The sequence below is a fragment of the Strigops habroptila genome, chromosome 6 (assembly GCF_004027225.2).
Source record: "Strigops habroptila isolate Jane chromosome 6, bStrHab1.2.pri, whole genome shotgun sequence".
In the NCBI taxonomy this organism is placed as follows: domain Eukaryota; kingdom Metazoa; phylum Chordata; class Aves; order Psittaciformes; family Psittacidae; genus Strigops; species Strigops habroptila.
Window position 1 is genome coordinate 69,952,056 of NC_044282.2, and position 24,719 is coordinate 69,976,774.

The 24,719-nt window shown below is 37.8% G+C and overlaps 1 protein-coding gene across 1 annotated transcript in view; it reads right to left on the bottom strand.

Moving 5' to 3' along the window:
• SLX4IP (SLX4 interacting protein) overlaps window positions 1-24,719 on the bottom strand; it is a 77,413-nt gene that overhangs the window by 29,956 nt on the left and 22,738 nt on the right. The window contains 2 exon segments of the mRNA XM_030489228.1: window positions 5,644-5,767; window positions 8,951-9,040. Of these exon segments, the coding sequence (XP_030345088.1) occupies window positions 5,644-5,767; window positions 8,951-9,040 (214 nt within the window).

The window sequence follows — 24,719 nt, forward strand, 5'->3', positions numbered from 1 at the left end:
TTTGGCACAGAGTTTCATGGTTCTGCTTACTACCATGGTACTCCCAATACCTTCATCTGATGCCCTCTTGTTCTCAAATTGGAAGAGAGAAGAAATGATTTCATAGATCTCTGTTGCATTCCCCTTAATTCATATATTTTCCAGGCTAAAGCATCCTAGCACTCTTAACTGTCCCCTGTATTTCATAAGTTCCCTGTATTGCATTTCCTCATCTTGCATCACCTTTGTTGCCCTGTTTGGGAGTTTTTCCCAATACTGTAGTATTATAATCTAAGGTAAGGAAAAAATAAACCACTAAAAAAAAATTTCCCAAACAGTGCATAATTACGTGGGATTCTTGTTCTTGTCAAATAGCCTCTACCTTGAGAAAAGAAAAAACAAAAATTCAGATAAAAACCAGTGATTTTCTGGAAGAAAAATACTTTGGTGAGGAGATGCTTTTATTCCCCACTAGCTGGCTGTAAATAAATAGGAATAAAAAAGCAACCTAAAGGAAATACAGGAAATATTAAGTACAAGATATTAATAAAAACGTTTTTCATAAGTTATTGCATAAGTTACTGTATACTTTAGGGAGCTGTGAGACTCTTTGTCACTGACAGATGAGTATAAGTTGAAAGTTCACAAAGATCTGCAGGACTTGGCCACAAATCCGAAATTAGTCCATTGTAAAGAAGCTGCATCATAATTCTTTTGAGAGACAGAAATTACAACGTGCAACTACAAACATCAAAATTCATTTAAAAGACTTCTGTCCTCCTCAGTCCCCTCTGGTAGCTTATGTGCCATAGCTGACCTCTCCCTCCAGTTTGCTCTTTAAGCAAGATAGGTGAAATTATTCTAGTTAAACCCAAAGAAAACTCAGTTTCACAGCAGAGGAGTAAGAGTTAACAGCTGAGAGGGTGGAAATAAATCAGTTTTGCTGCTAGAGGATTGTAACATACCCTACAAACATCTTACACAATTCCCATTCTACAGAAATAGTGAACACTCCCTAAAGCAAACTAAGGCAGTCTGAAAAGGGTGTTCTCCTTAAAAACACCATAATGTTCAAATTACAATGCAAGGCCAAAATGGTTTGGAATATTTACCATCATGATTTATGGTATGGCTTTTGTGTGCTTACAGGAGCCAAACACAGTTTCACAAGCAACAGAAGTTATTTTCTTATGAAATTGTATCTTATGCATTTTTTATACTAAATAAGACATGAACTTTAACTCCAGATCTTTGTAAGGCTGAACTGCTCATAACGGCACTTGTACTTCTTCCACTTTCTCATTTTAACAAGCTTATCAGAAGTTAATGTCTGAAAAATTAATGACTTAAAGAGTTTTACCTGTTAATAAAGTTCAGTCATTTTTGCAAAAAGCAACTGGGGGAAAAGATGGACAAACACACACACACACAGGGAAAACATGATCACAATAAGCCCCGTTTCCTTAGAAAACTTGGTTAGAAGTATTAAAACAATATACACAATCCCAGCTACAGCAGATAACATCAAGCTGGGAGCTCAGTGGGCCATGTGACTGCATGCTCTCTAATTATTTTCACTGTAGAAGAGACTACAATAAAAAATAGCTGAAATCAGAGCAAAAATGTCCTGCCCTCGAGCCAAGAAAAACAACAGGGATGCTAGGGAAGGAATAAGAAAAGATCTGAAAATTACTTGTAGGATAAACAGTTAACTTCTTCCTCTCTCAAGAGGGGGAAGAAGTGAGTTTACAAGATACCATCTTCCTTCCTTCCTTCAATTTGTAATGTGAACATTTCTACCAGCCATATTTTCTCTCTGTGTCCATGTCAATTTTCCAGTCTTCCCTTTGTCATTCTTCTGTATTAGTATCTCCACTTAGTCCTCAAGCCTCTTGTTACTTAATTCTCATTGCTCTTAATCAGAACCAGCATGAAGAACATGAAACAGGTTCTGCTTTTAGCTAGTCTACGCTAGGTGAGCATTATGACACGCTAACATGCTTAACATCATTACTAAAAACCAGCATCTGTTTCTGAGTAGCACAAGTACTGCCAAGTGAAAATGTGTGGCACATATATGTTAAAAAAATTTAAAGACTATGTATTTGTAGAGTGAAGCAGTGGGGGTTTATAAATGCAAGAAATTCACTAATATTTGGGGGTTGGTTTTGGGTGGCTTACATTGAACTTCAAATAATGCATGTGAACCATACCTGATTGATGCTTTTCTTGCACGATTTTGGCCTTGCAGATTGGTTGCAGGCAAAATGGAATCTTTAAAAGTCTACCCCATTTTACTTTTCTCTTAAAAAAATAAAACATATCAAAATCAAACACATTTGGACATTAATTAAACACAGGAAACAGAGAGTTTATACCAAAGCCTATGTCTAAAGACTAAATTAAAGCTTACTTTGGCAAATTGTTCATACTGGCCATTTGGGAGGGGTGGGGAAATTGTTCAGACAGAAGGAAGAATAGGAAGAACTTGCTTGTCTTGGCTACTTTCTCTCATTTTTCCATTCTTTCTTTCTTTCTTCTCCTGTGTGTAACACCCACAGATTTCCTAATGAGATGGTATGCGACCCACCACACACTGCTCAGTGGGTGTAACTTAAATGAAGAAGAAATGTAAATTAACAAGTAACTTGCGAGGCTATTTATATTATGTGCCACAAATCTGAAACGTGCTATTAAATAATATTGGTATTAAACATAATGTTAATACTAAAAAGAAATTGATAGGTGAAAATTTTCTCTTCAAAATAGTTATGGTAGCCAGCTTGACAAGACTCTTCTCTGCTCAGCAGATCTACACAGCAGGATGAGATCTGCTCATCAAAGTGAAGTAGTTTGGCTTCTATTTTTGAAGAAAATCCTAATACAACATGTTTTGATATTGGAGGGAGTCTAAAATCTTACTAATACTGGTCTAATAATTCTGATTCTAATAAATTTTGAATACATCCTGCAACATAGAGAGCAAACTAATTATAACTGACTTGCTGCAAGTTCAAATAGGGGTGGAATGCTGACCTGGGATACTTGAAGTAGTAAATAACCAGCTAATAAGCGTCTTAATGTTCCTTCTATAGATACACTCTTCCTTACAATAGTGGGGGTTTTACAGCAGTGAAACTCTAGACACAGACTTGCATAACTCTGAGCAGAAGAAACCACATTCAGTTTGAAGAGCTCAAAAACTTTCAATAACCTCCAAATGCAACAATAGCTGCAAGCTTCAGCATTTCACCAGCAGCACCTACAGTATGTGTATGGAGTTAGCCACATACCAAGCTTGGGCATTTCTTTGTATACTACAACACAGTGTCAGCCAAACGCTGGCCAGCTATCTTGCACTTCATCTGTTTGTGAGAAAACACAAAAGTATCTCATATTGTACTCCACAAATAGACCCTGTGATTTTAGAGAGGAAGGCAAAACACAAGAGGTTTTGGAGGCATGTTTGAATGGCTCCAAAACCATTCGTTTGAATGATGATAACTGCTAGAGACTGTTAGGTTTGTGGCTCACCTAAAAGGGTCAGTCCCTTAGAGGTAGGTCCCAGTTGCTCCAGTGAACACCCACCTATTCTGTTATTTCCTTCTCAGATAATAACAGAATTCCTTCTGTTCTTCCTTCTCAGGTAAGAACAGACTTGAATGTAACCTGAATAAACTTGATTCTTGGACTTGAACAAAGCACTCCTTTCTTACAAATTACAGCCCTAAGCAAAGCAGGCGGAGAGAAGAGGAAAAGAGTTGGATTTGGAAATTAAGTTCAACATGAATGTTCGTTATCACAGACTGTTTTCTTCCTTTATTTCTTTAGTGTTAATTAATGATGGTGGGATTAACTGCAGATAACTGATGGAACGGGAATTCTGCCTCGTCCAAAGTAAACGTTCTTTAATCTAAAATTGTCACAGATATTACTGTTGATCTCCTCGAATGCTTAATGTTGATCTCTCATATCCTTAAGTTTTTCATTTTCAGGAAATACGGGCGAAGAGCTAAGCAGATCAGTTCACAATGCTGGGACAGCGTACCGGTATTTTTACTGAAAACTTCATGCTATAAAGAGAATCTGAGGCCCTCGCAAATTAGTGTTGCATCTGTCTGCATATATAAAAACAACTATTATGTCTAGCAGTTTTATCAAACAAAATCGTTGATTTTGTTTTTACTGAGGTGGGAACAGAAAATGCAGAAAAACCTCATCAAATCTCAGAAATTCTGACCCTACCTTCTCTAATGTTCCTCTACTTTCACTAGAAGAACGTTCAAGCTGTTCACTCAAAACCAGAAGAGTACAGGGATCTGAAATCTCATGTGTTTTATAAACATTAATAATGTTTTAAAGGGATAAAATGTAGTTACAACTTGCAAGGAAAAAAAGGGTTTGGAAAGCCTTTAGTGTCCTGAAGCACTTTTTGCTTATGCGGCATTGTGCTCTTGTGGGTGGGAAAAAACCCTCCTTGTCATGCCATAACAATCTGGCTCCCATCTATGCCTCAAATTTTGCAATAAGCAGCCAACCATACAGTATTTAACCTGTGTTTAATAAAAACATTCATTAATATTGATAATAGCATTTAAAGCTGCAACCATCAACTGGAATTCTGTAGAAATAGACCTTTTCAGTAACTGAAAATATTAAGAGGCAAAGAATTTATTCAGAATTAAAATTATTAATATACATTGAATTAAAAAAATTCTATCAGTATTGTACATTGTAAGTATGTAATTGCATTCATTGTGGAATTCATATTTCAGTAAAGATCTATTTCCATATATTTAAGGAAACGTGAGAAACCGTAGCCAACCCAGGGCTTTACTATTGCAGCCCTTCTTTTCTGTGACAAGTTTATAACATGCTCCAGGTATAACCCCCAGCTCCATGGTAAAACCCCCAGCCATTATTTCCTAAGAACTATTTAAAAATCAATTGCTTGGGTGCTAGAACACCAACAGATAAGCCTATCAAGTGTAAAACTTACCATGATGGCCACAACAGCTAGTGAAGTAACATGAAACAAAAACTGGCAAGCCATTTAGCCCCAAAACTGATCTAATATTAGAGCACAAGCTACACTGATCATTATCTTTAGTTTAAAACATGCATGGACTGAAATTGCACTTATTAGTCTCACCACCTTCACATACAAACATCAAAGAAAGTTCAACTGGGTAAATGCTCTTACTACTGTTCTCTTCTGCACAGTGATTACTCACAAGGCCATCTATGCTACTGCCAGGCCTGCAGCAACACTGGTGAAATGACAAATGCTGTTTGTCACACCTTAGCATCTTTTTAAGGCTGAAGAGATTGTTAGAAGAGAGTGAAGATAATATTTCTTAATTAAGAACTTCTAAATGTTCAAGTGAAATGAAGAATTAACAAGCCTGCAAGATTTCCATCTATTTTGGAGGACACACGATTATACCATTTATTCTTTTTAATTCCAATGATAGGCTCTCACACTACAGCCTTAAGATCATTTTTCAGTAACATATCTGAACTAATTTCAGACCCAAACACCAGCTATTTCAGGCTTACTGGCTTTCGTGATGGCAAATTCTTCACAGAAAAAATAAAGAACAGCAGTTTCCACCTATACTTTATCTTACTTTAGTTCACAATAAGTTAAATAATTTATTTTACCAGTAAGAAACAGAGGACCAGATGGTGCATGTTCCATTGACTTCCACTGACCACGTTGTTTAGGTGCCTCCAAGTACTGTTTGACCCTTGAAGCAACCACTTCCTCTAGCAGCATGCAGACGTTCTGAAAGAGTAACCATCGGCCTATTTAGATCTCTCTCTAAATATATATGTGTATATCTTTATGCCCACAGACACACAGCAGAAATCAATATAAAATCACTCCCTTTTACATAAAAAGGAAAAGCAACATCTGCAATTAAGTACCGAGGTGAGAAGCATACAAATTAGGAAATATACCATAAAATTAGGTATTAGTAAAGCAAAACATTAGTAAAAATCCTCCCAGAAACTGTTAACACACTATTTGTCTGCAAGAATCCTTATAAACCACAGCAGATATTTTGTTTCAATTCAGGGTAATTTTGGGGGGAAGACTCGGAGCTGATTAGGTCACAGCAACTTAATTTCTCTAGTTCCTTTTGATTTTTCTGCTCCCAAATATAACTGTTCATATCTTTCCATACTTCCTTCAGCAAAGCATAATGAAAACCACAGAAGAAAAAACCCTTCAGCCGGAATAGCCATTGAAAAAATAAAAACTTGAAGTAAAAGCAAAAAATTAATCTCTTAAATACTAGAATAAGTTTTCAAATTAATACATCCACACATATTTGAGACTTGTCCCTCAGTAGTCTCATTTTCCATTGTGCACAACAATGTGCTCACAGAAATGATAATCTGTGGCATGACAAAAATATCATTTTACCTTTTTACAGTGTTGGGACAACAGACAAAATTGTTTTAGTAGAATCTAAACTAAAATATCTTGGCTTGAAATGTACTTTTGATGAATCTAGAAAGTATGCAGAGCAACAAAATCTTTTAACATATTGCTCTAAATGAAAGCAATGCACAAACACTGGTCAACCACAAACAGTATTTTCTCTCCTTACATTAAGAAATACATTTTCCTTTCTGCTTGAAGAGTACAATTATAAAACACTATATTTACTTATTCTTCTGTTTAACTCATTAAAGTGATCTCATTACACATTCCTTCACAGGACTATACATTCAGGTTAGAATGAAAAGATCTAGAAAGCAGTGGAAACACAATGTGCATTTAGTTCCTTCTACAACAATAAGGATGAGCACGTACTTCCTTAATTTGCATGTAAAAGAATTTATTTATGTTTATGGAAGTATTATTTAAATTGAAGAAGTATATTTAAGAAATATAAACAAGAGCAGGCTTTGAGAGAATTGTCTCTGCATACTTTCCACCACTAAAAAGAACTTGTAACTGAGACCTTCTACATAGATGCAGAGGGATCATAGCAGTGACAAGAACTGAAATTAGTTCTTGAAGTACAAATATAAAACACTGACGGTTGTTATTCCAGGGGAAAAGTGACGGGCAGCGAGGGCAGGGAAATTTGAAGGGCAGAGAGAGGGGAAAGCTCCCAAATGCCTCAACCTGCATCTCCCAGCAACCCTGAGATGGGTCTATGTACAACACACGAGAGCAATGTGCAAACCGTGGTCGTTACAACACCCAGCTAGACAATGTGCACCCTATTGCCTCACACCGGCCTCATGCTTACAGGCACTCATTTAGTTCCCAGCCTGCTCTAGGTGCCCCATGCTCCAAGCAGGAGCTGGCAGCTGACAGGCCAGCACTGCTCCCTGCCCCTGCCTGGGACTGCAGTGTTTGCTACAGAGAGCCTCCAACTTTCCTCCGGGGTGAGCAGGGGATCAGCAGAAATTGTGTTTGTGTTACAAGAGGGCTAGGAGGCATCTGCTTTTCCCACAGACAAGCAAGAGAGCTGCACCACCACTGTATTTTCCAGAATGTGGGGGAAAAAAAAAAGCAAAAATGTAGAAAACTGCTTGTGATGAATATATAATAGCTCCCCTAAAAAACATGTAGGCATAATCTGCCTGTAAGACCTTTTTCTTCCCACTTTAACAAAGATTCTGCATAGGACTTTCAGGAAGAGAATTATAAAGCTATTGGAATCACACTTCTTGGTCGTTGAAAATATGCAACCTTTGTACTCCACTCAAGATCTGCGGTCACAGCAATGCACTGAATGCTGCCCTGTCATGCCTCTTTATTAAGTCAATCGTGAGCTAATTTCCTGAAATTCATATCTTTTGTTTTGGCAGTCTTACAAAATACATTTGGAAAACACTTAAAAGTCAGATAATCGGGATAGTAAACCTGGTTATAAATAGAAAGGGGTAAGGAGTATTCATTTAGTCAGAAAAAGAAGTCGAAAAGATTTCCCCTATTTTCTTCCTTCTCAGCTTAATAAAGCACAAATTGGATGAACCACAAACTTAAATATTCAGGTTTCTCTCCCTCAGGATATTAATTTATTGTTTCTTTTAATTCTATTGAAGCGTATTACTTCGAGACGTTTGGGGACGCTCTGCAGTGACAAGTTAATTCTGCCATGATTAGGAAAACTATCTGCTGAAAATTGCCGTAACGGAGACTTGCGGGAAAGTCCACAGGCATCTCAAACACGTCCTGCGCTCGTTTTCAACAGGGAACTTCTCAAGTTCCCACCCAGGCTGAAAGAGGGGAAAACTCCTGCAAGTAACTCATCACAAGCTTATAGCAGAAATCACAGAGAGGCTGATGAAAGTTACATTCCTTATTTTGCTGGTCACTGATGCACTGGTTTTCCCAATTTCCAGCTGCTATCAGGATCTACACCTGAAAATAAAGATGGGGAGTTTCTTTTCCTAAGGTACAATGGTTCTACTATAGTTTATTATTATGTTTTCCTGCACTCTCTAAATACATCATTCAAACTTCTCAGAACAAGATACAATGGTTCTACTATAGTTTATCATGTTTTCCTGCACTCTCTAAATGCAACATCATTCACACTTCTCAGAACAAGAAAAAGAAACAATAGAAAGACATTTCGCCAACAAGCTCTGCAAAAATGATACCTGTCACAATCTGTTTCATATCACTGAGAGTAATTTACAAACATTCATGAGCAGTATGTTTTTAAAATTAAAAGGCAGAAGGCAGAAGAATGAGAACAGCATGCACACATGCATGTATGCACACACACAGAGTTTAAAAATTAAAAGGCAAATTGAAAGCGGTCATTAGTGACCCAAAAAGCACATATGGTTGACTTTGGGGTCCCACAGCAACCCTTGATGGGTAGGTATAACTAACAATGTTCTCATAACACTGAAAAATCCTGAACAGTTCAAGGCAATCCAACTTTTTCCCTGCAGCCACACGCTTTTGAAGTAGGATTGATATTTGTTGTACCTCTTTCGCATGATCTGAAAACCAGCTGGTGTCTTTACTGGAGCCTTGAGGCAAAATATGAACATCCACCAAAACAGCAAAGTTCCCACACTGGAAAAGAAAAAAAAGGAAGGAGAAAAAAACATGTTCAACTGTAGCTGCTGGGAAGCACATGTCAAGCAGACAGGAGGAAAACAATCAGGTAAGCACATGCATCTGATTCGGAGATACAACAGGCACAACATAAAACTGTGAAAGATTATGAAGTATGGAGTTACAAATTTACCATTGTTTGTGGGCTTAATGAGAAACAAGAGCACCAGACCTAGGTCTTGGATTGCTCATTGAAAAGCTTAAACAATAACTACAAACACATGGAATTGTCTTCTGCTCTCTATATGCCACTATTAAATCTGAGTTCTAGCAAATGTTAACATGTGAAGAATTAGCTATACCTTCATCATCTCCCATCATTCTGTTTTCTGAAAATGTAGTACCATACTAGTTATGTAGTCTGCATTTTAAATTTATCAAGTCCTTAAAAACTCAGCTTCTTTAGAAGTCTCTCCAAATTACCTAATGTAAAAACAGCATGTCTGAAGAACTTGTGGTAACTAACTAATATTCATCTGTCATTTAGCCAATACTATATTTGGAATGGTTAAGTGATAATAAGGCTAACCTATTCATAAACATTGTGTCATAGAATCATAGAATGGTTCGGGTTGGAAAGGACCTTAAGATCATCTAGTTCTAACCCCCCCTGCCATGGGCAGGGACACCTCACACTAGTCCATGTTGCTCAAGACTCTGTCCAACCTGGCCTTGGAACACTGCCAGGGATGGAGCATTTACCACTTCTTTGGGCAACCTGTGCCAGTGCCTCACCACTCTCACAGTAAAGAACTTCCTCCTTACATCTAACCCGAACTTGCCCTATTTCCGTTTAAACCCATCACCCCTTGTCCTATCCCTACAGTCCCTGATGAAGAGTCCCTCTCCAGCATCCTCGTAAGCCCCCTTCAGACATCGAAGCCTGCTATGGATGATACCAGGTACAGCCCAAGACACACCATTTCTGAAATCCCTTCACAGACATTAATTGAGGAGAGCTTGACATAGGAGGCTTAATTACTTTCCTTCATCAGTACCTCAGTCATTAAAATGAGCTTCTAAAATACAAGGAAGAGTGAATGGCACAAACACTTCTCCTTAGTTCCTCTGTGCACCAAGTCACCCCTTTTTCACTCCTCTGAAAAAAGATAATATTCCCCTTTTTCACACCCAGAGGTGTGGTGCATTACAAGCTAAAGTTTTCCCTTTCCTTTACTGTAACACAGCACCACATCTCACTCAGACGCCCTTTCCCTGAACAATTTGAAAGGTAAAAAGCCAATTTCATCACTCTGTCTTGGCTGCTTGTGGTGCACTTGTGATGCAATAAACTCACTCTTTGAGAAGACTGAACATGTGTGGTCATGGCAACTGCACATCCGGAATGTCTGATGGAATAGAAACAACATCCTGATTCCAGACAAATCTCAACTGTGTGTGTACAAACCAGCATTAGACCGCTCTGGTTTCAAGTGGATGCTGCAGCACATACTTCCTGTCCTAACTCTCCCTCTCTCCATATTTGTTCTTTGCTGCCAAACATCTGCAAACCCCACACCAGAATTCCAGTTGCTAACAGAATTAGTTCTACAAAGAATATGATCCATATTTTTACACTATAGTTGTACATCACCTATAGTCTAATATGAGTACATCTATATCTTAGGTTTATGGTATAGCACAAGTAGAGACTTTGAATGTACCCCTTACCTGTACAGTTAATACAAAGAACAACAAGGTTTAGCATGGATTTTATTAATCATGACAGCCTATTTGGTAAAGTAGAAACCTTTGGGTTTACAAAACACTTAGATCTGTAAATCATCCATGAACAGACGTATTTAAATAATGATTTAAATATAATTAAGATATAATTCACCACCAGTGTTGTATTGACGCTAGAATGCAAAAGTTTGGCACATGAGTCAGGCATTGTGAAATCATTTTGAGAAACTTTTAAGTTACTTATAGGTATCAGTCACTGAAAGAGCAGAATGCTTTGATGTGTTTTATCAAAAGGCTTCTCTTTCCTCTACAGAACCAAGAATTACCAGATGGCTGCAACAGCAAACCTCTCTGAGCTTTAAATTGACGAAAAAATATCTCTCAAAAATCTCTGGTGAATCATTAGTCAGCTCCAGCAAACTTTGGAGTTGACTACTGAACTTCAAAGTTAGCAGACACTGCATATTATGAAGTGAAAGCCACTAAATTATTCATGGTTCAGCACTTACCACGACGAATGAGTATTTGGTACAGCAAGAAAATTTAAATTACCAATTGCTACATTTTAGCTTGCATAATTTTCTACTGACTACAGAAACTTGACATATAGATACAAATGGAAAGTATAGACCTGCTTTTCAAGGAGAGAGAATGTTTGTAATTCCTTTCTTTTGAATGGCAATATTTGTCTCAGTTGCCTTGAAAACAACTGGGAAAAAAAAAGAAAATAACCGACCATATTTGAAACTAGAAAATGGAACGGTTCAGAATTGTCTTCAAAATATTACAAACAGACCAAACATTTATATTACTTCAAACAAAACCAAATATATATGAATAATATGTAAATCCTTGTAACAAACAAGCTTTCCCAATGGAAGATTTCTATCCCTCTGAGTTTTGGAGCAATCTTCTTGTGGACGGCATACCTGGAACTATTTCAACATCCAAAACCATCGGCTTTGCCACTCAATTAGAATAGCTTTGGGACAGAACATAAGGAAGCAGAACTGTCACAGACAAAGAGGAATAAGGGGAATAAGATAATGTAAGCACAGATTTTTCTGGGTATTGTTACCTCTTATTTTTCTTAAGCCCTGAATACAATATAAGCAACAGCTCTGACACAGGCACCTTTGCACTCTCAAATGATGCAATATATGGTGTATCCTACACTATATTTATACTTTATATGCCTTCACATGGTACAGCTTTCTGTATGGTACTTACACTACAAAGCTCAATACAGCTTGGCCGCCCCAGCAGCAAAGGAAGAGTTCTCTGTACAGACTAAATTCTAATACAAATAATTGTGGAGAATAGAGGGAATTGCAAGCAAAATGTCTACTGCTTACGTTAACATCCGATGATCTTCTACAAGTTTCCAAATAATTTTAATTTGTATTCTGGAGACACACAATTCTGTGAAAATACTAGAATCATATCACTGAGTGATTTGTGTTGGAAGGGACCTTAAAGTTCACCCAGTTCCAACCCCCTCCCACGGGCAGGGACACCTTCCACGGGCAGGGACACCTTCCACTAGAGCAGGTTGCTCCAAGCCCCTGTGTCCAACCTGGCCTTGAACACTGCCAGGGATGGGGCAGCCACAGGTTCTCTGGGCACCCTGTGCCACTGCCTCAGCACCCTCACAGGGAAGAATTTCTTCCCAATTTCTAATCTAAATCTCCTTTCTTTCATCTTAAAGCCATTCCCTCTTGTCCTATCACTACATGTCCTTGTCAAAATTCCCTCTCCAGACTTCTTGTAGGTCCCCTTTAGATACTTACTTTTATTTTAGAGGAAAATAAGTATTTCCAGTAGTTGTGGCTGCAAGAAGCGACTTGTGACTCTGAAGTACTGTAAGTGAAAGGCAAACCAAAACTAGAGAAATTTTTAATTCTACGTTTTCATAGAATCTCAATCTCAAAATTTCCACTGAAAATTCTTTTTAGAGGCACAATTATCAAAACTGAAACCCAAACACCTGATTTTATTGGAAACATTTTTGTCAAGAATCAGTAGAAAAACATTTCACTGGAAAACTAAAGACAGAGATGCACCAATTTGATATCATCCATAATTTCAGAACTCAAAACCTCTTCATTTTTACAAGTTGCTTTTTAATGTTAACGGGACTTACGGTAACAGTCTAATAACATTCACTGTGTTATTAAACAAAGGCCTTGAAAAGATCTCAGAATGTTGTTAGCGTATTGTTATACAGTAATGGCATCTAATTCAGAACATATTTTCTGGAATCAAACTGTTTATACAAATACATCAAACACTTCATAGATTCTGCAAATGGAAAAGATAACCAGCAGTGTCATATAAACAGAATGAATACCAGTGCATAGTGGTAGGTCAGTCAAGGCAAGTCATCTGCTCAAAACCTGTTAAAACCTTGGCCCAGGAGAAGTATATATTAGACGGCAGACTATTACCTCAAATCCCCCAATGAGTAGATAAACACAAATACTTTTTATTCCTATACTCATCTTACAATCAGGTACTCCTTTTTACAATACATGGCTACTCTCATTTCTTCAAACCTCATCACTTTAAATAGCATAAAACCAATCATTATAAACAAAAAGACGTGGGATGCTGAGTATCAGCATGGTGAGTTTGTATTCAGTTACATCATTCCCAATGTGCTGTATCATTAAACCCGACAGGACTGGAGAGCCAGCCTCCCAAGACGCATATTAGCGTGTCCCATTGCTGTAATTATTCTACAGATTCAGGATGTAGGGTCAGTTGAAAAGGAAACACATGTGATGGTGGTGAGGCACTGGAACAGGCTGCCCAGAGAAGTGGTAAATGCTCCATCCCTGGCAGTGTTCAAGACCAGGCTGGACAGAGCCTTGGGCGACAGGGTCTAGGCTGAGGCGTCCCTGCCCATGGCAGGGGGGTTGGAACTAGATGATCTTAAGGTCCTTTCCAACCCAAATCATTCTGTGAATCTATGATAGTTTGTGGGGGGCAGATGGAGGGAGGGGATAAATAAATAAGTAAATAGAGAAGCTTGTGAAATATCTTGTCTTAAAATAAAAAGAAAAATTTTAATATATTCCATCCTAAGTTCTTTCTACATTCAGTTCTGCAAGTTCAAACATTTACAACATTAAGTACAATTATGTAGTCATTGGCCTATACACTCTGCCAACTATATTATGACTATATATATATATGTATATTCACTTTTTCCAGGCTTTTTAGAAGCAAAAATTTGTTCTCCTCCTTTACCTTTCAGATCCCAAAGAAAATGATAGGTCTTCCTTTTGTTCCTATGGTTAGCACCGAACACCTTCAATATTTTTACTTTCTTCTCCAGCAATATCAACAGGCAAAACCAATTATTTAAGCAAGTGCACACACAGCACAGGAGATGTATTTGTCATTACAAGAAACTAATTTACCTTTCATTTACAAGTGTGCCCAGGAGCACTATAATCAGAGGTAATAAGCAGGGTTTCCCAAACTGTAGGACACACTTTTCCAGTAGACAAATGCCTCAAGCTGGTATCAAAAAATACAAGGGCAAAGGAGGTTTGATGACACCTAACACCATACATTTCTCATTCTTTTAAGTAGATAAAGTTACAATTTGATATGTGCCCAGATTTTTCACATATTTTTTCCAGAATCTCTGGGATTTGGTTTTTGGGGGGTTTCCTCCTTAAGGGAAAAAAAAGGGAGGAGGGAGAAGGACAACACAGATTTTTTTTTCACTACATAGTCAAGCTGCACAGAACCGGTGCCTTTCTAGTTCCTCTTCAAAGCAAGGTGTTTTTTCAACTTCAAATTTCAGGAGAGCATTTAGAAACCAACAGGTCACCAGTGATTGGGCTTAATGTCACGACATTAAACAGAAGGTCACCTAACAGAAGGAATTGATTTATCCTCATTTCAGCTGGGATAGAGTTAATTTTCTCCCTAGTAGCTGGTGCAATGCTGTATTTTGGCATTAGTCTGAGAATAATGTTGCAACACACCAATGGTATAGTTGTTGCTCAGTAGCACTTAACCTAAAATCATGGACTTTTCAGTGTCTCATGCTCTGCCAGGGAGGAGGGGCACAAGTGGTATTCCACACCATAGCACCTCTCCGCCCCCCAATTCCTCCTATTATTATTATTGTATTATTATATTTTCCTTTAATTTCAATTATTAAATTGTTCTTATCTCAACCCATGAGTTTTTACTTCTTGTCCCAACTGTCTTTCCCATCCCACAGAGAGGTGTGTGTGTGTGAGCAAGCAGCTGTGTGGTACTCAGCTGCCAGCTGGGCTTAAACCACAACATGATTATAACAGGATTTCTCACCAGCTGATTCAGAAAGAGAGCAGAAGAGACCATAGAGAAACCTCCAGAAAAAGCCACAAGCAGGAACCCTCAATGAATTTATGATACAAGGCCATTCCTTCAGAATGCTCAAGAAGTAAGAAGCAAATTGCAGGGGGGAGGGAAGGGAGTATATTCCACTTTTGATCTTTTCTCTTTTCTGGAGAACAGTTTGGTGCTGGAAATCCTGCAGAGCTTTTAGTTCGTTATAAATATTGCATGGCTCTGAGGAGATGAGTTGTAACCCAAAACCAACGCTGAGCCATTCACTCTGTCACTGGGGAAATCACAGCTGCTCGTACTTGATGCAAAATGGGACTGCAGGATCTCAAATCAGAAAAAGGGGAAAAGCCAGAAGATGAGCACAACTGGAAGAGTAGCGTTCATGCCAACAGCCGGAGCTCTGCTATGGCTCAGCAAACTTTTACAGCATCATGTTGCAGTTTCATGAGTGTGCAGTGAACAACCAGGCTGCCCTTTGAAAATCTCAGTTTTATTTACTAGAACAGTTTTAACAAATAGCTGGTTTTGTTAAAGAAGGCTAATAGCCATTGGCTAACATCACTTAGCTCTTTTTAGTCCTCTGCTTTCAAATACCCGAGATCATCCTGCAACAGTAAAGTAGTGGATCAACAGCAATGGCATAAGGGTCTAACTTGCAGATCTGTCCTCAAAGATTGCTATACTACAATATACACAGATTCAGCAGGAACTGGATGACCTAAAATGCATTCAGACTTTCCAAAACCAGGGAGGAAATTCCCCCTTTTATAACCTGAATACAAGTTATATCTAAGTAATCTTTTGCAAGTGGTTGGCTTGCTTTTTTAGGAGTATAGTTTATGTATGAGAAATTCCTGAACGGAGGAGTGTTTAATTTTCTGGTGGTTTAGAGGAAGAGAAGAAGCAGTTATCTGAAAACTCAATCGATGAGCTACAGGAGTATTAAAATCACATTCAGAGGTTCCTCTGAATGTCAAGCAAAGAGGTGCCTTTAGAACAAACTTTTGAGCAATGTGGTCTGAAAACACAAGAAACTAAGACACAACATCGAGGCAGTATTTTAGACTCTGAACGATGCAAAAGGACAAGGTAGTAAACAAGAAATGATGGGAAAAAGGAAACAATAAATAGTTGTGAATGATTCAACTCCCAGGAAAATGTAAAGAAATCAAGTAGTTTCAAATCTGATGGAGCTGTGTATGATACTGGAGACTTTCAAAGTAAGGACTAGTACGCTGTTGTTAAAGCATGTAATTGTGAGAGATCCACCCAAATCAACAGAGGAAAATGAATTAATCAAAACAACTCCTTCAAGAACACCCTAAGTATCTGCTGAGTTAAAGGATCTGCATGTTTTTAGCAACATAAGAATGCTTCAGTGCAAACAGAGCCCTTCAGTTCATCACCACAGTTAGGCTAAGCAGTAATTACTCAATCTAAACATCTGAACTGGTCTTGGAGAACTGCTTTATCAGGTACAATGTTGAAAAAGAGGCCTAAATTGCAGGAGAGAATTAAGCCTAATTTAGGTTGTCAATCTGTGCTGGTCTGATCCCAAGTCCGTAGGAGGTTTTTGCAGCCTACATATCGAAAGGAGCCATGTAGCTGGAGCTCAAACAATTGCAAAAAGCAAGTTTTTCCTCGGGGCAAAGTCTCCAAGTAACAGTGCAATCTCCACATTGTTTTGAAAGGATATATACCATGTCCCTGCCTGTGTCAGAACTGATCCAGAAAAACAGAAATAGCAGCACAGTATTTGTTTAAGATAATAAAAAGATAATTTGAGATTCCAACAAGCTGCTTTCACCCTTTTCTTGTAAACTATTCTTCTAAAAACTATGGTATTTTTTAAATCATAGCAGGCGATGCAGAAATACTGATCTGTGCAGCAACCTGTATTTATGACACTGGCCTGGAGGGGGTGAGAGGCCGTATTAACTGGATAGCTGAACATACTCACCATCTACATAAATGCAATTCATTCTAAATTGTACATTTTAAGGACATTTCCTAGGGCTTGGACACACCAAAATACATTATTGTATATCACCTGATCTTTGGTAAGTGGGTACAGATGAAGATTAGAGGTACCTTACCCAGCTCTCACCTGAAGTTATCAACAAGAAAAATTTGGTGTTGTGAAAGTGATTCATAAAGAGAAGAATGGCCTTGTCACTGCCGCACTAACTGGAATTCGGGATGTTCTTTGTGGTTGTAGAAAGTCAGTGCTGGGATTAGTTTGTTACCCAGATGGAAAGATAAAGGAACTAGTACGCACCCTGTGCAAAAAGCTCTGCTTGTCTGAATCACTCATTTTGTAATGATCAGATACTACAGTAACAGGTATCATCATCACATTAAATATTGAGAACTGGCAACCCTAACAATGAATGTTACTTCCTTTGATTTCTGGACTGTTGCTCAGAGAAGTACCAGGTTCACTACCAGCTTCTTCAAAACTTTCTCATAGTAACCAATACAAATTTCAAATTTAGCCATTTCTAACTATAACAGGTCTAGCAATTGGTTAAAGTACTAGAATGACTGGAGGTTCATAACACATAAAAGGGCTTGATTAAAGTCCTGCTAAGAAACAGCAGGGATGACTAAAGCTTCCAACAAACATAACCACAAACAGCAAAGTGACAATATAATTTTCTGAAGAAATTACAGCCAGTCATAAAAAAACTTGAGGAGCTTTTTCAGACCTTTTACTTGTTAAAGAGTTTTCACAAACATGCTCTATATGCTATATTTTAACATTAATAAACCAAACTTTAAAGTATAAACACAGGACCCCCAAGTATGTATTGGCAAATGACTGATGTATTCATTAGGCATATGAAAAGCAGAACCATAGAGGACTGCTAAGGAGCTTAGTGATATACCACCTGATTTTGTGTGTTTCCGCAGATGCTAGTCATGAGTAGCAAATTAAGTGTAATAAAAATTAAGGTAAAAAGCCACCACCCTCTGTATCTTTTGATGTAAACTCTGCCAGAGGAAACAAATCCAGCCATTGGATAGCAGGGAAAACACAATTTACAAAATTCTCATAAGGTGAAGAAGAGATAAACCACAATGTTTGTTTGGGAAGATAATGTGCCCATTGCTAAGATGAAGGGAGCAGCAGTTGTCAAGCATATGATGCATCCAGCAACATATTTCTTTGAGTTTATGGTACACCAGCTGCAGGGATGGGCTGACTTCCCTCTCACAAAAACAGAACAGGGGAAGTGAGGGCAGGTCCCACAAAGGAAATTGTTCCATGTTCCCCAACTTCACAATTGTTTCACAAAGCCTGATTCCTTCTTATACTAAGAGACAAGGTCTCACCTGCCCTAAAATTTACTTCCTTCCCTCCCTCTCATGAAGATGTTACCTACCGCAGCATACAGCTACTGAAGTGAGAAGGAGGAGGCAACAGAAAAACCAAACCCAACATCTGCAGTCCATGTTTCATTATAAAATATTTGCAGATGTGAACTCCTTATGCCAAAATAATTTAGCAGATTAAAGATACATTGATTACACATGCTCAGACTTTAAGACAAATACATAAAGCAGAAATATTTTTTTATTTGCAAAGAAGTACGAGCAAGCCAAATTTCTTAATATTGTTATATGTGCTTTAGTGGTTGAAATGTTACATTTTCCAAGTGCGTAAAAGCAGTGCTTTTTAACTCTGTGTTTTAACTCATTTGTCTAAGTTAAGCCCAGAACATTTCAGAACTGCATGAAGGCTTTTTCAGAAATAACGTAAGAAAAATGTGATTCACTTCTGAAAAGGGCATATTAAAAAGTCACACCCTTTGGACAAAATCCTTCTGGTAAGTGGAAGCATGTTTATTCAACATAAAGCAAAAGCAAGTTCAACAAAGTCATTAATGCTTTATCTATAACGGTACAAAGGAAGAAACAGATGAACCTTTCAAGTGAACAAGTGATGCTCTAAATCTGACTGCTGAAAAAGCAGAATCATATGGATGGAGAACACATTATATTTCAAAATGGAAACAGATCAGCAAAAACCTCAAGGAATTACCTGCTGAAGAGCAAAGGAATAGCTTTTTTTCAATATTCAAGGGAAAAACATGTTTTTATCTGGCATTGCAGAGAGTATATAATAAATAGACTTCGTGCATAAATAGAAAGCAAAACGGACACAGAAGGTATAGGAGAAACAATCGATTTATGAAAATATGTAAAATATTAACATAGTTGAACACTGAAGAGTTAGCAACAAGCGAGGATGAGTTGTGAAAGGTGCTGCTCATTCCTGGTGGAAGCGTTTGCCACCAGAAAGGCTGCTTAGACTAAAACTTAAACTACAGAAGCTATTTCCCCATTTGTCTGTCCTTGCCCCTTCTGCCATCTTCTTGATGTTATCGCTTCCAGAACTGAACAGGTACAATTGTCCCCTTACTGACCCAGTTCTGATAAAACATGTGTTTTAAAATATATACTAAAAAACTATTCCCTTAGATAGAAATAAATAGGGAGTGACTATTCATATATCTTTAACAAACTTCAGAAGTGGTAACCTCTGGCAGGAAAATAGGGCAATGAAAAGCAGCTGGTGGACAAGCAGACTTTAACTTAAATCAGACGCAGCTGAAAAAGTACACCTGACACTGTTCTAACGTCAGGCCTTCAGGAGGCACCAGTAACACATCTCCTGCCTTTAAGGCAGGCAGGTGTGTACAGCATTATACATGTTAGTCAGTGTTTACATGCACCTAGCAGGCACATCTAAAATTTCTACCAAAAACCAAAAGTGAATCCTTCTGCAAATATTCCTCTTTCTACAACTCCGTTTCTCAGGTTGGGGGTTAAGTGCCTATTATTTTTCTTCTAGAGATCTGAAAAAATGAGTTAATCAACTCAAGTCTCTTCCGATAGTGGAAAAGTAGATCCAAAATGAGTGATAGTTTTTAACATGAAAACACACACTGAATGGACATTCAAAGAAATCCACTCGGTACTTTACACAAGTATAGTTTATTCGATAACTGGTTTTGTCAGTTTATATAACTTTTTCACAGTAAGTGCATTGATAGGTATTACATTCACATGTGGTCAATCAAGTAATGAAAGCCCCAGGGAAAACACTGGTTTTTAATACACTGTACAGACGGCATGGTAACACATTGCTCATTTTCACCTATTATGAAGTATAATAGAAACAATATGCTCCCAAGATTTCAGAGAAGGCCTATTTAGAGCTGGAGGGGGAATGGCAAGAAGAAAATTCTGATTTATTCTCACAAAATATGTATCTATTTCACTGAGATCAGCAAAGCTGTTGTCTCAGAGAACAAAGGACATCATTTTAGTAATGTTAAAAAAAGACTATCAGTACCTGGGATTTCAAGGGATGTTTGGAATGCGCTTTTAAAAAGTTGAAGTTTTACGTTTCAAAGCCAGTTCTTCCAAATTTCCCGTGGATTATGTTACTAATTGGGAATATGTGGGAAATATTTCCCACAATTATGTTTATAAAAGTTCCAGTGATAATAAGCAGCAATCCTAACACATGGAGAACATTAAAATCACTGAGAATGATAAATAGTGTTGATTTTATGTAACAAAAATGTTCATTTAAAATACATAAAAAGTTTTATTGTGCCAGTCCAGCGGTCCATGATGACCTGTATGCTCTGACAGTGACTAGTAGTAGCTGTCTACAGGAAAAGGTTAAAAAAGAGAAGCAAATAATGGTACGTTCGTCAGTAGATATATTAGACATTCAGCAACATGAGGTTCTGGTGCTTTATATCCCATAGGCTGTATCCATACTTAGAAGTCATCAGTGATTGTTTTCTCCCAGGATTTGTTAGATTGGTTTATAAAACCGCATGTATTTTGTATCCACAATACCCTGTGGCACGCAGTCCCCCAAACTGATCCCATGTGCATGAGCAATCATATCTCCTAGCTCATTTCAAATTATCATGTTGGTTTAATTAAATACCTTCAGTTGTTAAACCTGAACAAACAGTCATTTCTTATTTATCTCTTCCTGCCATCCGTGATCACTATTATTCCCCACGCACCCACCACCAGCTTTCTCTCTTCCAGGCTGAAAAGTGTTAAATTGTTCCTTAAACTGGAGAATTTCTACACCTCTCACTAATTCTTGGTTCCACTAAGGAGAGCTGTAAGCACATGGTAGCATTTAAAAAGTAGATATGCCCTCAATTTGTACTATGGCACAGTGATGTTATTACTTGTGCTTTCTTCATTCTGTTCCTACTAGTTCCTATTAATTCCCAAAATTGGTTTTACATTTTAAAATGCTGCTGTGAATTGAGCCAAGTCATTCCTGTGTGGTGGTCCTGTGCTCAGGACCCATCATTTGCATCCATAAGTTTGAAGCTGTTCTCCCTCGCCCCACATACATCGCATTGACATTCATTTAATTGTACAGGTACTCAATACTCTGCTGTTTTTTGCAATACTTTATTGTAAGCCTTTGTTATTCAGCTCCTTTCTCAGGTCACTTATAAACACAGGGTCTGCCCCAGAGTTCCCTGTCCAATTCCAGTACTGCTCCCATCCACCATTATCCTTCAGCCAGGTAATCTATATGGAAGGACTTTCTTTTTTAGCTCACTGAAAGACACTCTGGTGAGGCAAATCACTTTTGGAGACTCTAAATGGGTTATAGCATCCAGATTCCCCTGTTCCTTACACTCACCAGTACCTGTAAAGAAGCCAGAAGGCTGTGACGCATGACTTCTCTTTACAATGGGTGTTTGGACTTCTTCCCAACATACTACACAAATCTGTATATCCATCCATTCTGCCTCAGTGGAATTTATGCTAATTTCCCTGCTACAGATGTTAGACATTGATCTGACAACTTGCTGGTCCTATCATACAAGGCACTCTCAAATACATGAAACTAGGGCAATTTAAAAAGAACAAGCTCTGCCAAAGTTTCTTATTCCCATATAAAATGCCCTAAAATCTGGCTTTCTGTGTACTTATTCCAGTGCAGAGTACAAATTAACCAAAATAGACAACTATATTAAACCCCATTGTTTCTTTTGCAGCTAAGAACGCTATGAAACTGGAAAATTAGTTTTCAAAGTTAATGCATCTGATTCAAAAATTTTGGCTTTTTAATGACATCTAAGTAAATAGCTAAACTCTACAAATGCATCTTAGTACCCTCCCCTGCTGTGTGCAAATGCAGAGAGAGAATCATGCTCAAGCCAGCGCCTTCTCCCTTAGGAGACCTAATTCTGCTTCACTTGTATGCTGCATTCCCCCCACACTCAGCCAAACTGCTGAAAAAAACCCAAGAAACCAAAAACTTTCTTCTGTACATAAGATAATCTTGTGTAAAACAGTCCCTCAATATTTTTTATCATTTTCTAACCAAAAATACATCTATTTCCGTATTTATGAGATTCTTTTTCTCCTTGCTCTATCAGTATGCCTATCACAAAAAATTGCCATGGTCTCCTTATGCTTCATAACATTTTTCATGAGTTTAAGTTCATCATTCAAGACTTTCTCCACACCTACCGAGGTCACAACTACTCCTTAATGCATCTTCTAGATGGGTGAGTGCTGTAGTAAAACTGACAGAAGAAAGCAGCTCAGTAAAGTAAGGTGTGCCACCTAGGAATGAGCATTTACTATGTCACCTAGCTGAATTAAATCTTGGTTAATTGCAATGTTTCTGTCTACCCAGCAATATATTAAAATGGAAAACTAAAACTGAATGACTTAACATGTCTGCAGTATACCTGATTTTCCACAACCTGCTTAGCTCTGTAAGGGGGGAAGAAATAGTTCACATGCAACAAATATCTCTACCTGCTGTATTGAAATGTAACGCCTATAATCAATAAAAACAAGACAACCATCATTGCCAACTGCTTTGTAGCTCACAAGGAGTAAATAATTTTCATCAGTTCCAATTTTGCTCCTCTGAAAAATGAAGCTGGGACTGATACAGCAGTTTGCATTGATAAAAACAGTACATTTTTCTTTAAAAAGTCAACAATCAGTTGCTAGAGCTGTAAAAACCAGGCCCAGTTTACGTTACATGCCAACAAAAACAACTGGTCCTTAGCTTGCTCGTCCTTTTAATTTATCACCCCAGCATAAGGGGTATAACTCAAATTTGTAATCAACAAAAAAATAATTGTTGGTGCATCAGCACACGAGAAGCCCTTTTTCCCCTGCTTGCTCAAGTACAGTTCTGGTCTATATCACTCTCAGTTCCCAAGCCTCTTTCCACCTCTCCTTATCTCGGCCTTCATTTTCCCACTGTCAAAGCCTGTTTTTCCAGGAAGGAAAGTTATGGTAAAGATGAGGAATATTGTTCAGCACCTCTTTGCCCTTTGGCACTGCTATCAAACACTGGGATTTTATCTGCCACATTAGCAGAGATCTTACAAAAAACACATTCCTTTTTGTATAATGTACATGGTGGTCACTCAAACAATAACCAGTAACAGATGTCTGACGTGAGGAGAATGGACTATTTAAATAGAACTTTATAAATTCTGATGATACTTTCCCAGATTTGAAACCTTGACACTTAATTTATAACTATCAGTCTGGCCATATACTTTCCTTTGTGTGTTTATTTCTAGTTCCAGCCTCGGTAAGTATACTTTGACCATCATGCTTTAAGTTTCACTATGACCTTGCAGATAATCTTAATCCTTAACTTGCATTCATTTAGTAGTGTAAAGATAGTGGTTAGAAAAAAAAAGAAAAAGAAAAACCCTTTGCAAAGAATCCAATCCCCAAATAAGGAATTCTGACAGGGGCTATGAACTTAAATGCTTACATAAAATTCCTGGTCACATTCAGTACCCTGCAATGGCCATCTGGGAAAGTTTTTCTTTCAAAGGAAACACAGAAGTATGAAAGAAAGTAACCTGCCAGAGTCTTTCCCATTGAAGTTTTCATGTTACAAGGTTTGTATTTAGGTCTGCTTTCCAGGGATTTTTAAAAAGCCCTCTCACAATGCATGAGAAATTAAATAATAACTGCTTTAAACAGTCTTACAGCTTAGTGTTACAAGGAAGTGTCGGAGGTTTTAGAACAGAATTCTTCATAAGTCTCTATATGTAAACCATACCTGTCAATAGCACTTTACTACTAAACAGTAGAACCAACTATCAATTTGGCCTAAGAAGCAGCATTTTTTTAAGACTACAGTCTTTGGGAGCTGGACTAGATGATCTCCAGAGGTCCCTTCCAACTCGAATGATTCTGTGATTAAAGCTGCATGATGTATAATTCCCTTGTTTTCACAATCCTTTTTGACAAATAAAGATTCTTTACGTATTTCTGGTTACAGATGCTTAAGAAAAAAGTAATTTTTCTAAAATGTCATTAAAAAAAAAAATCCATCTCAGCTACAGAAACAAAAAGACACCAACAAGAGCAGCAGCAATGGAAAAGAAGAGATTTTAAAAGATAAGGTCAGATTCTGCCATTGTAACATCTCTGCCTGGATGCAGAAAAAGTTTACAGTCACACACTTAGAGACAATTTGCTGTATTTGTGGACCAAATGTATCTTTTGGGGTCTTTAAATATGCTGGTATGTAAAACCAAGCAGATCC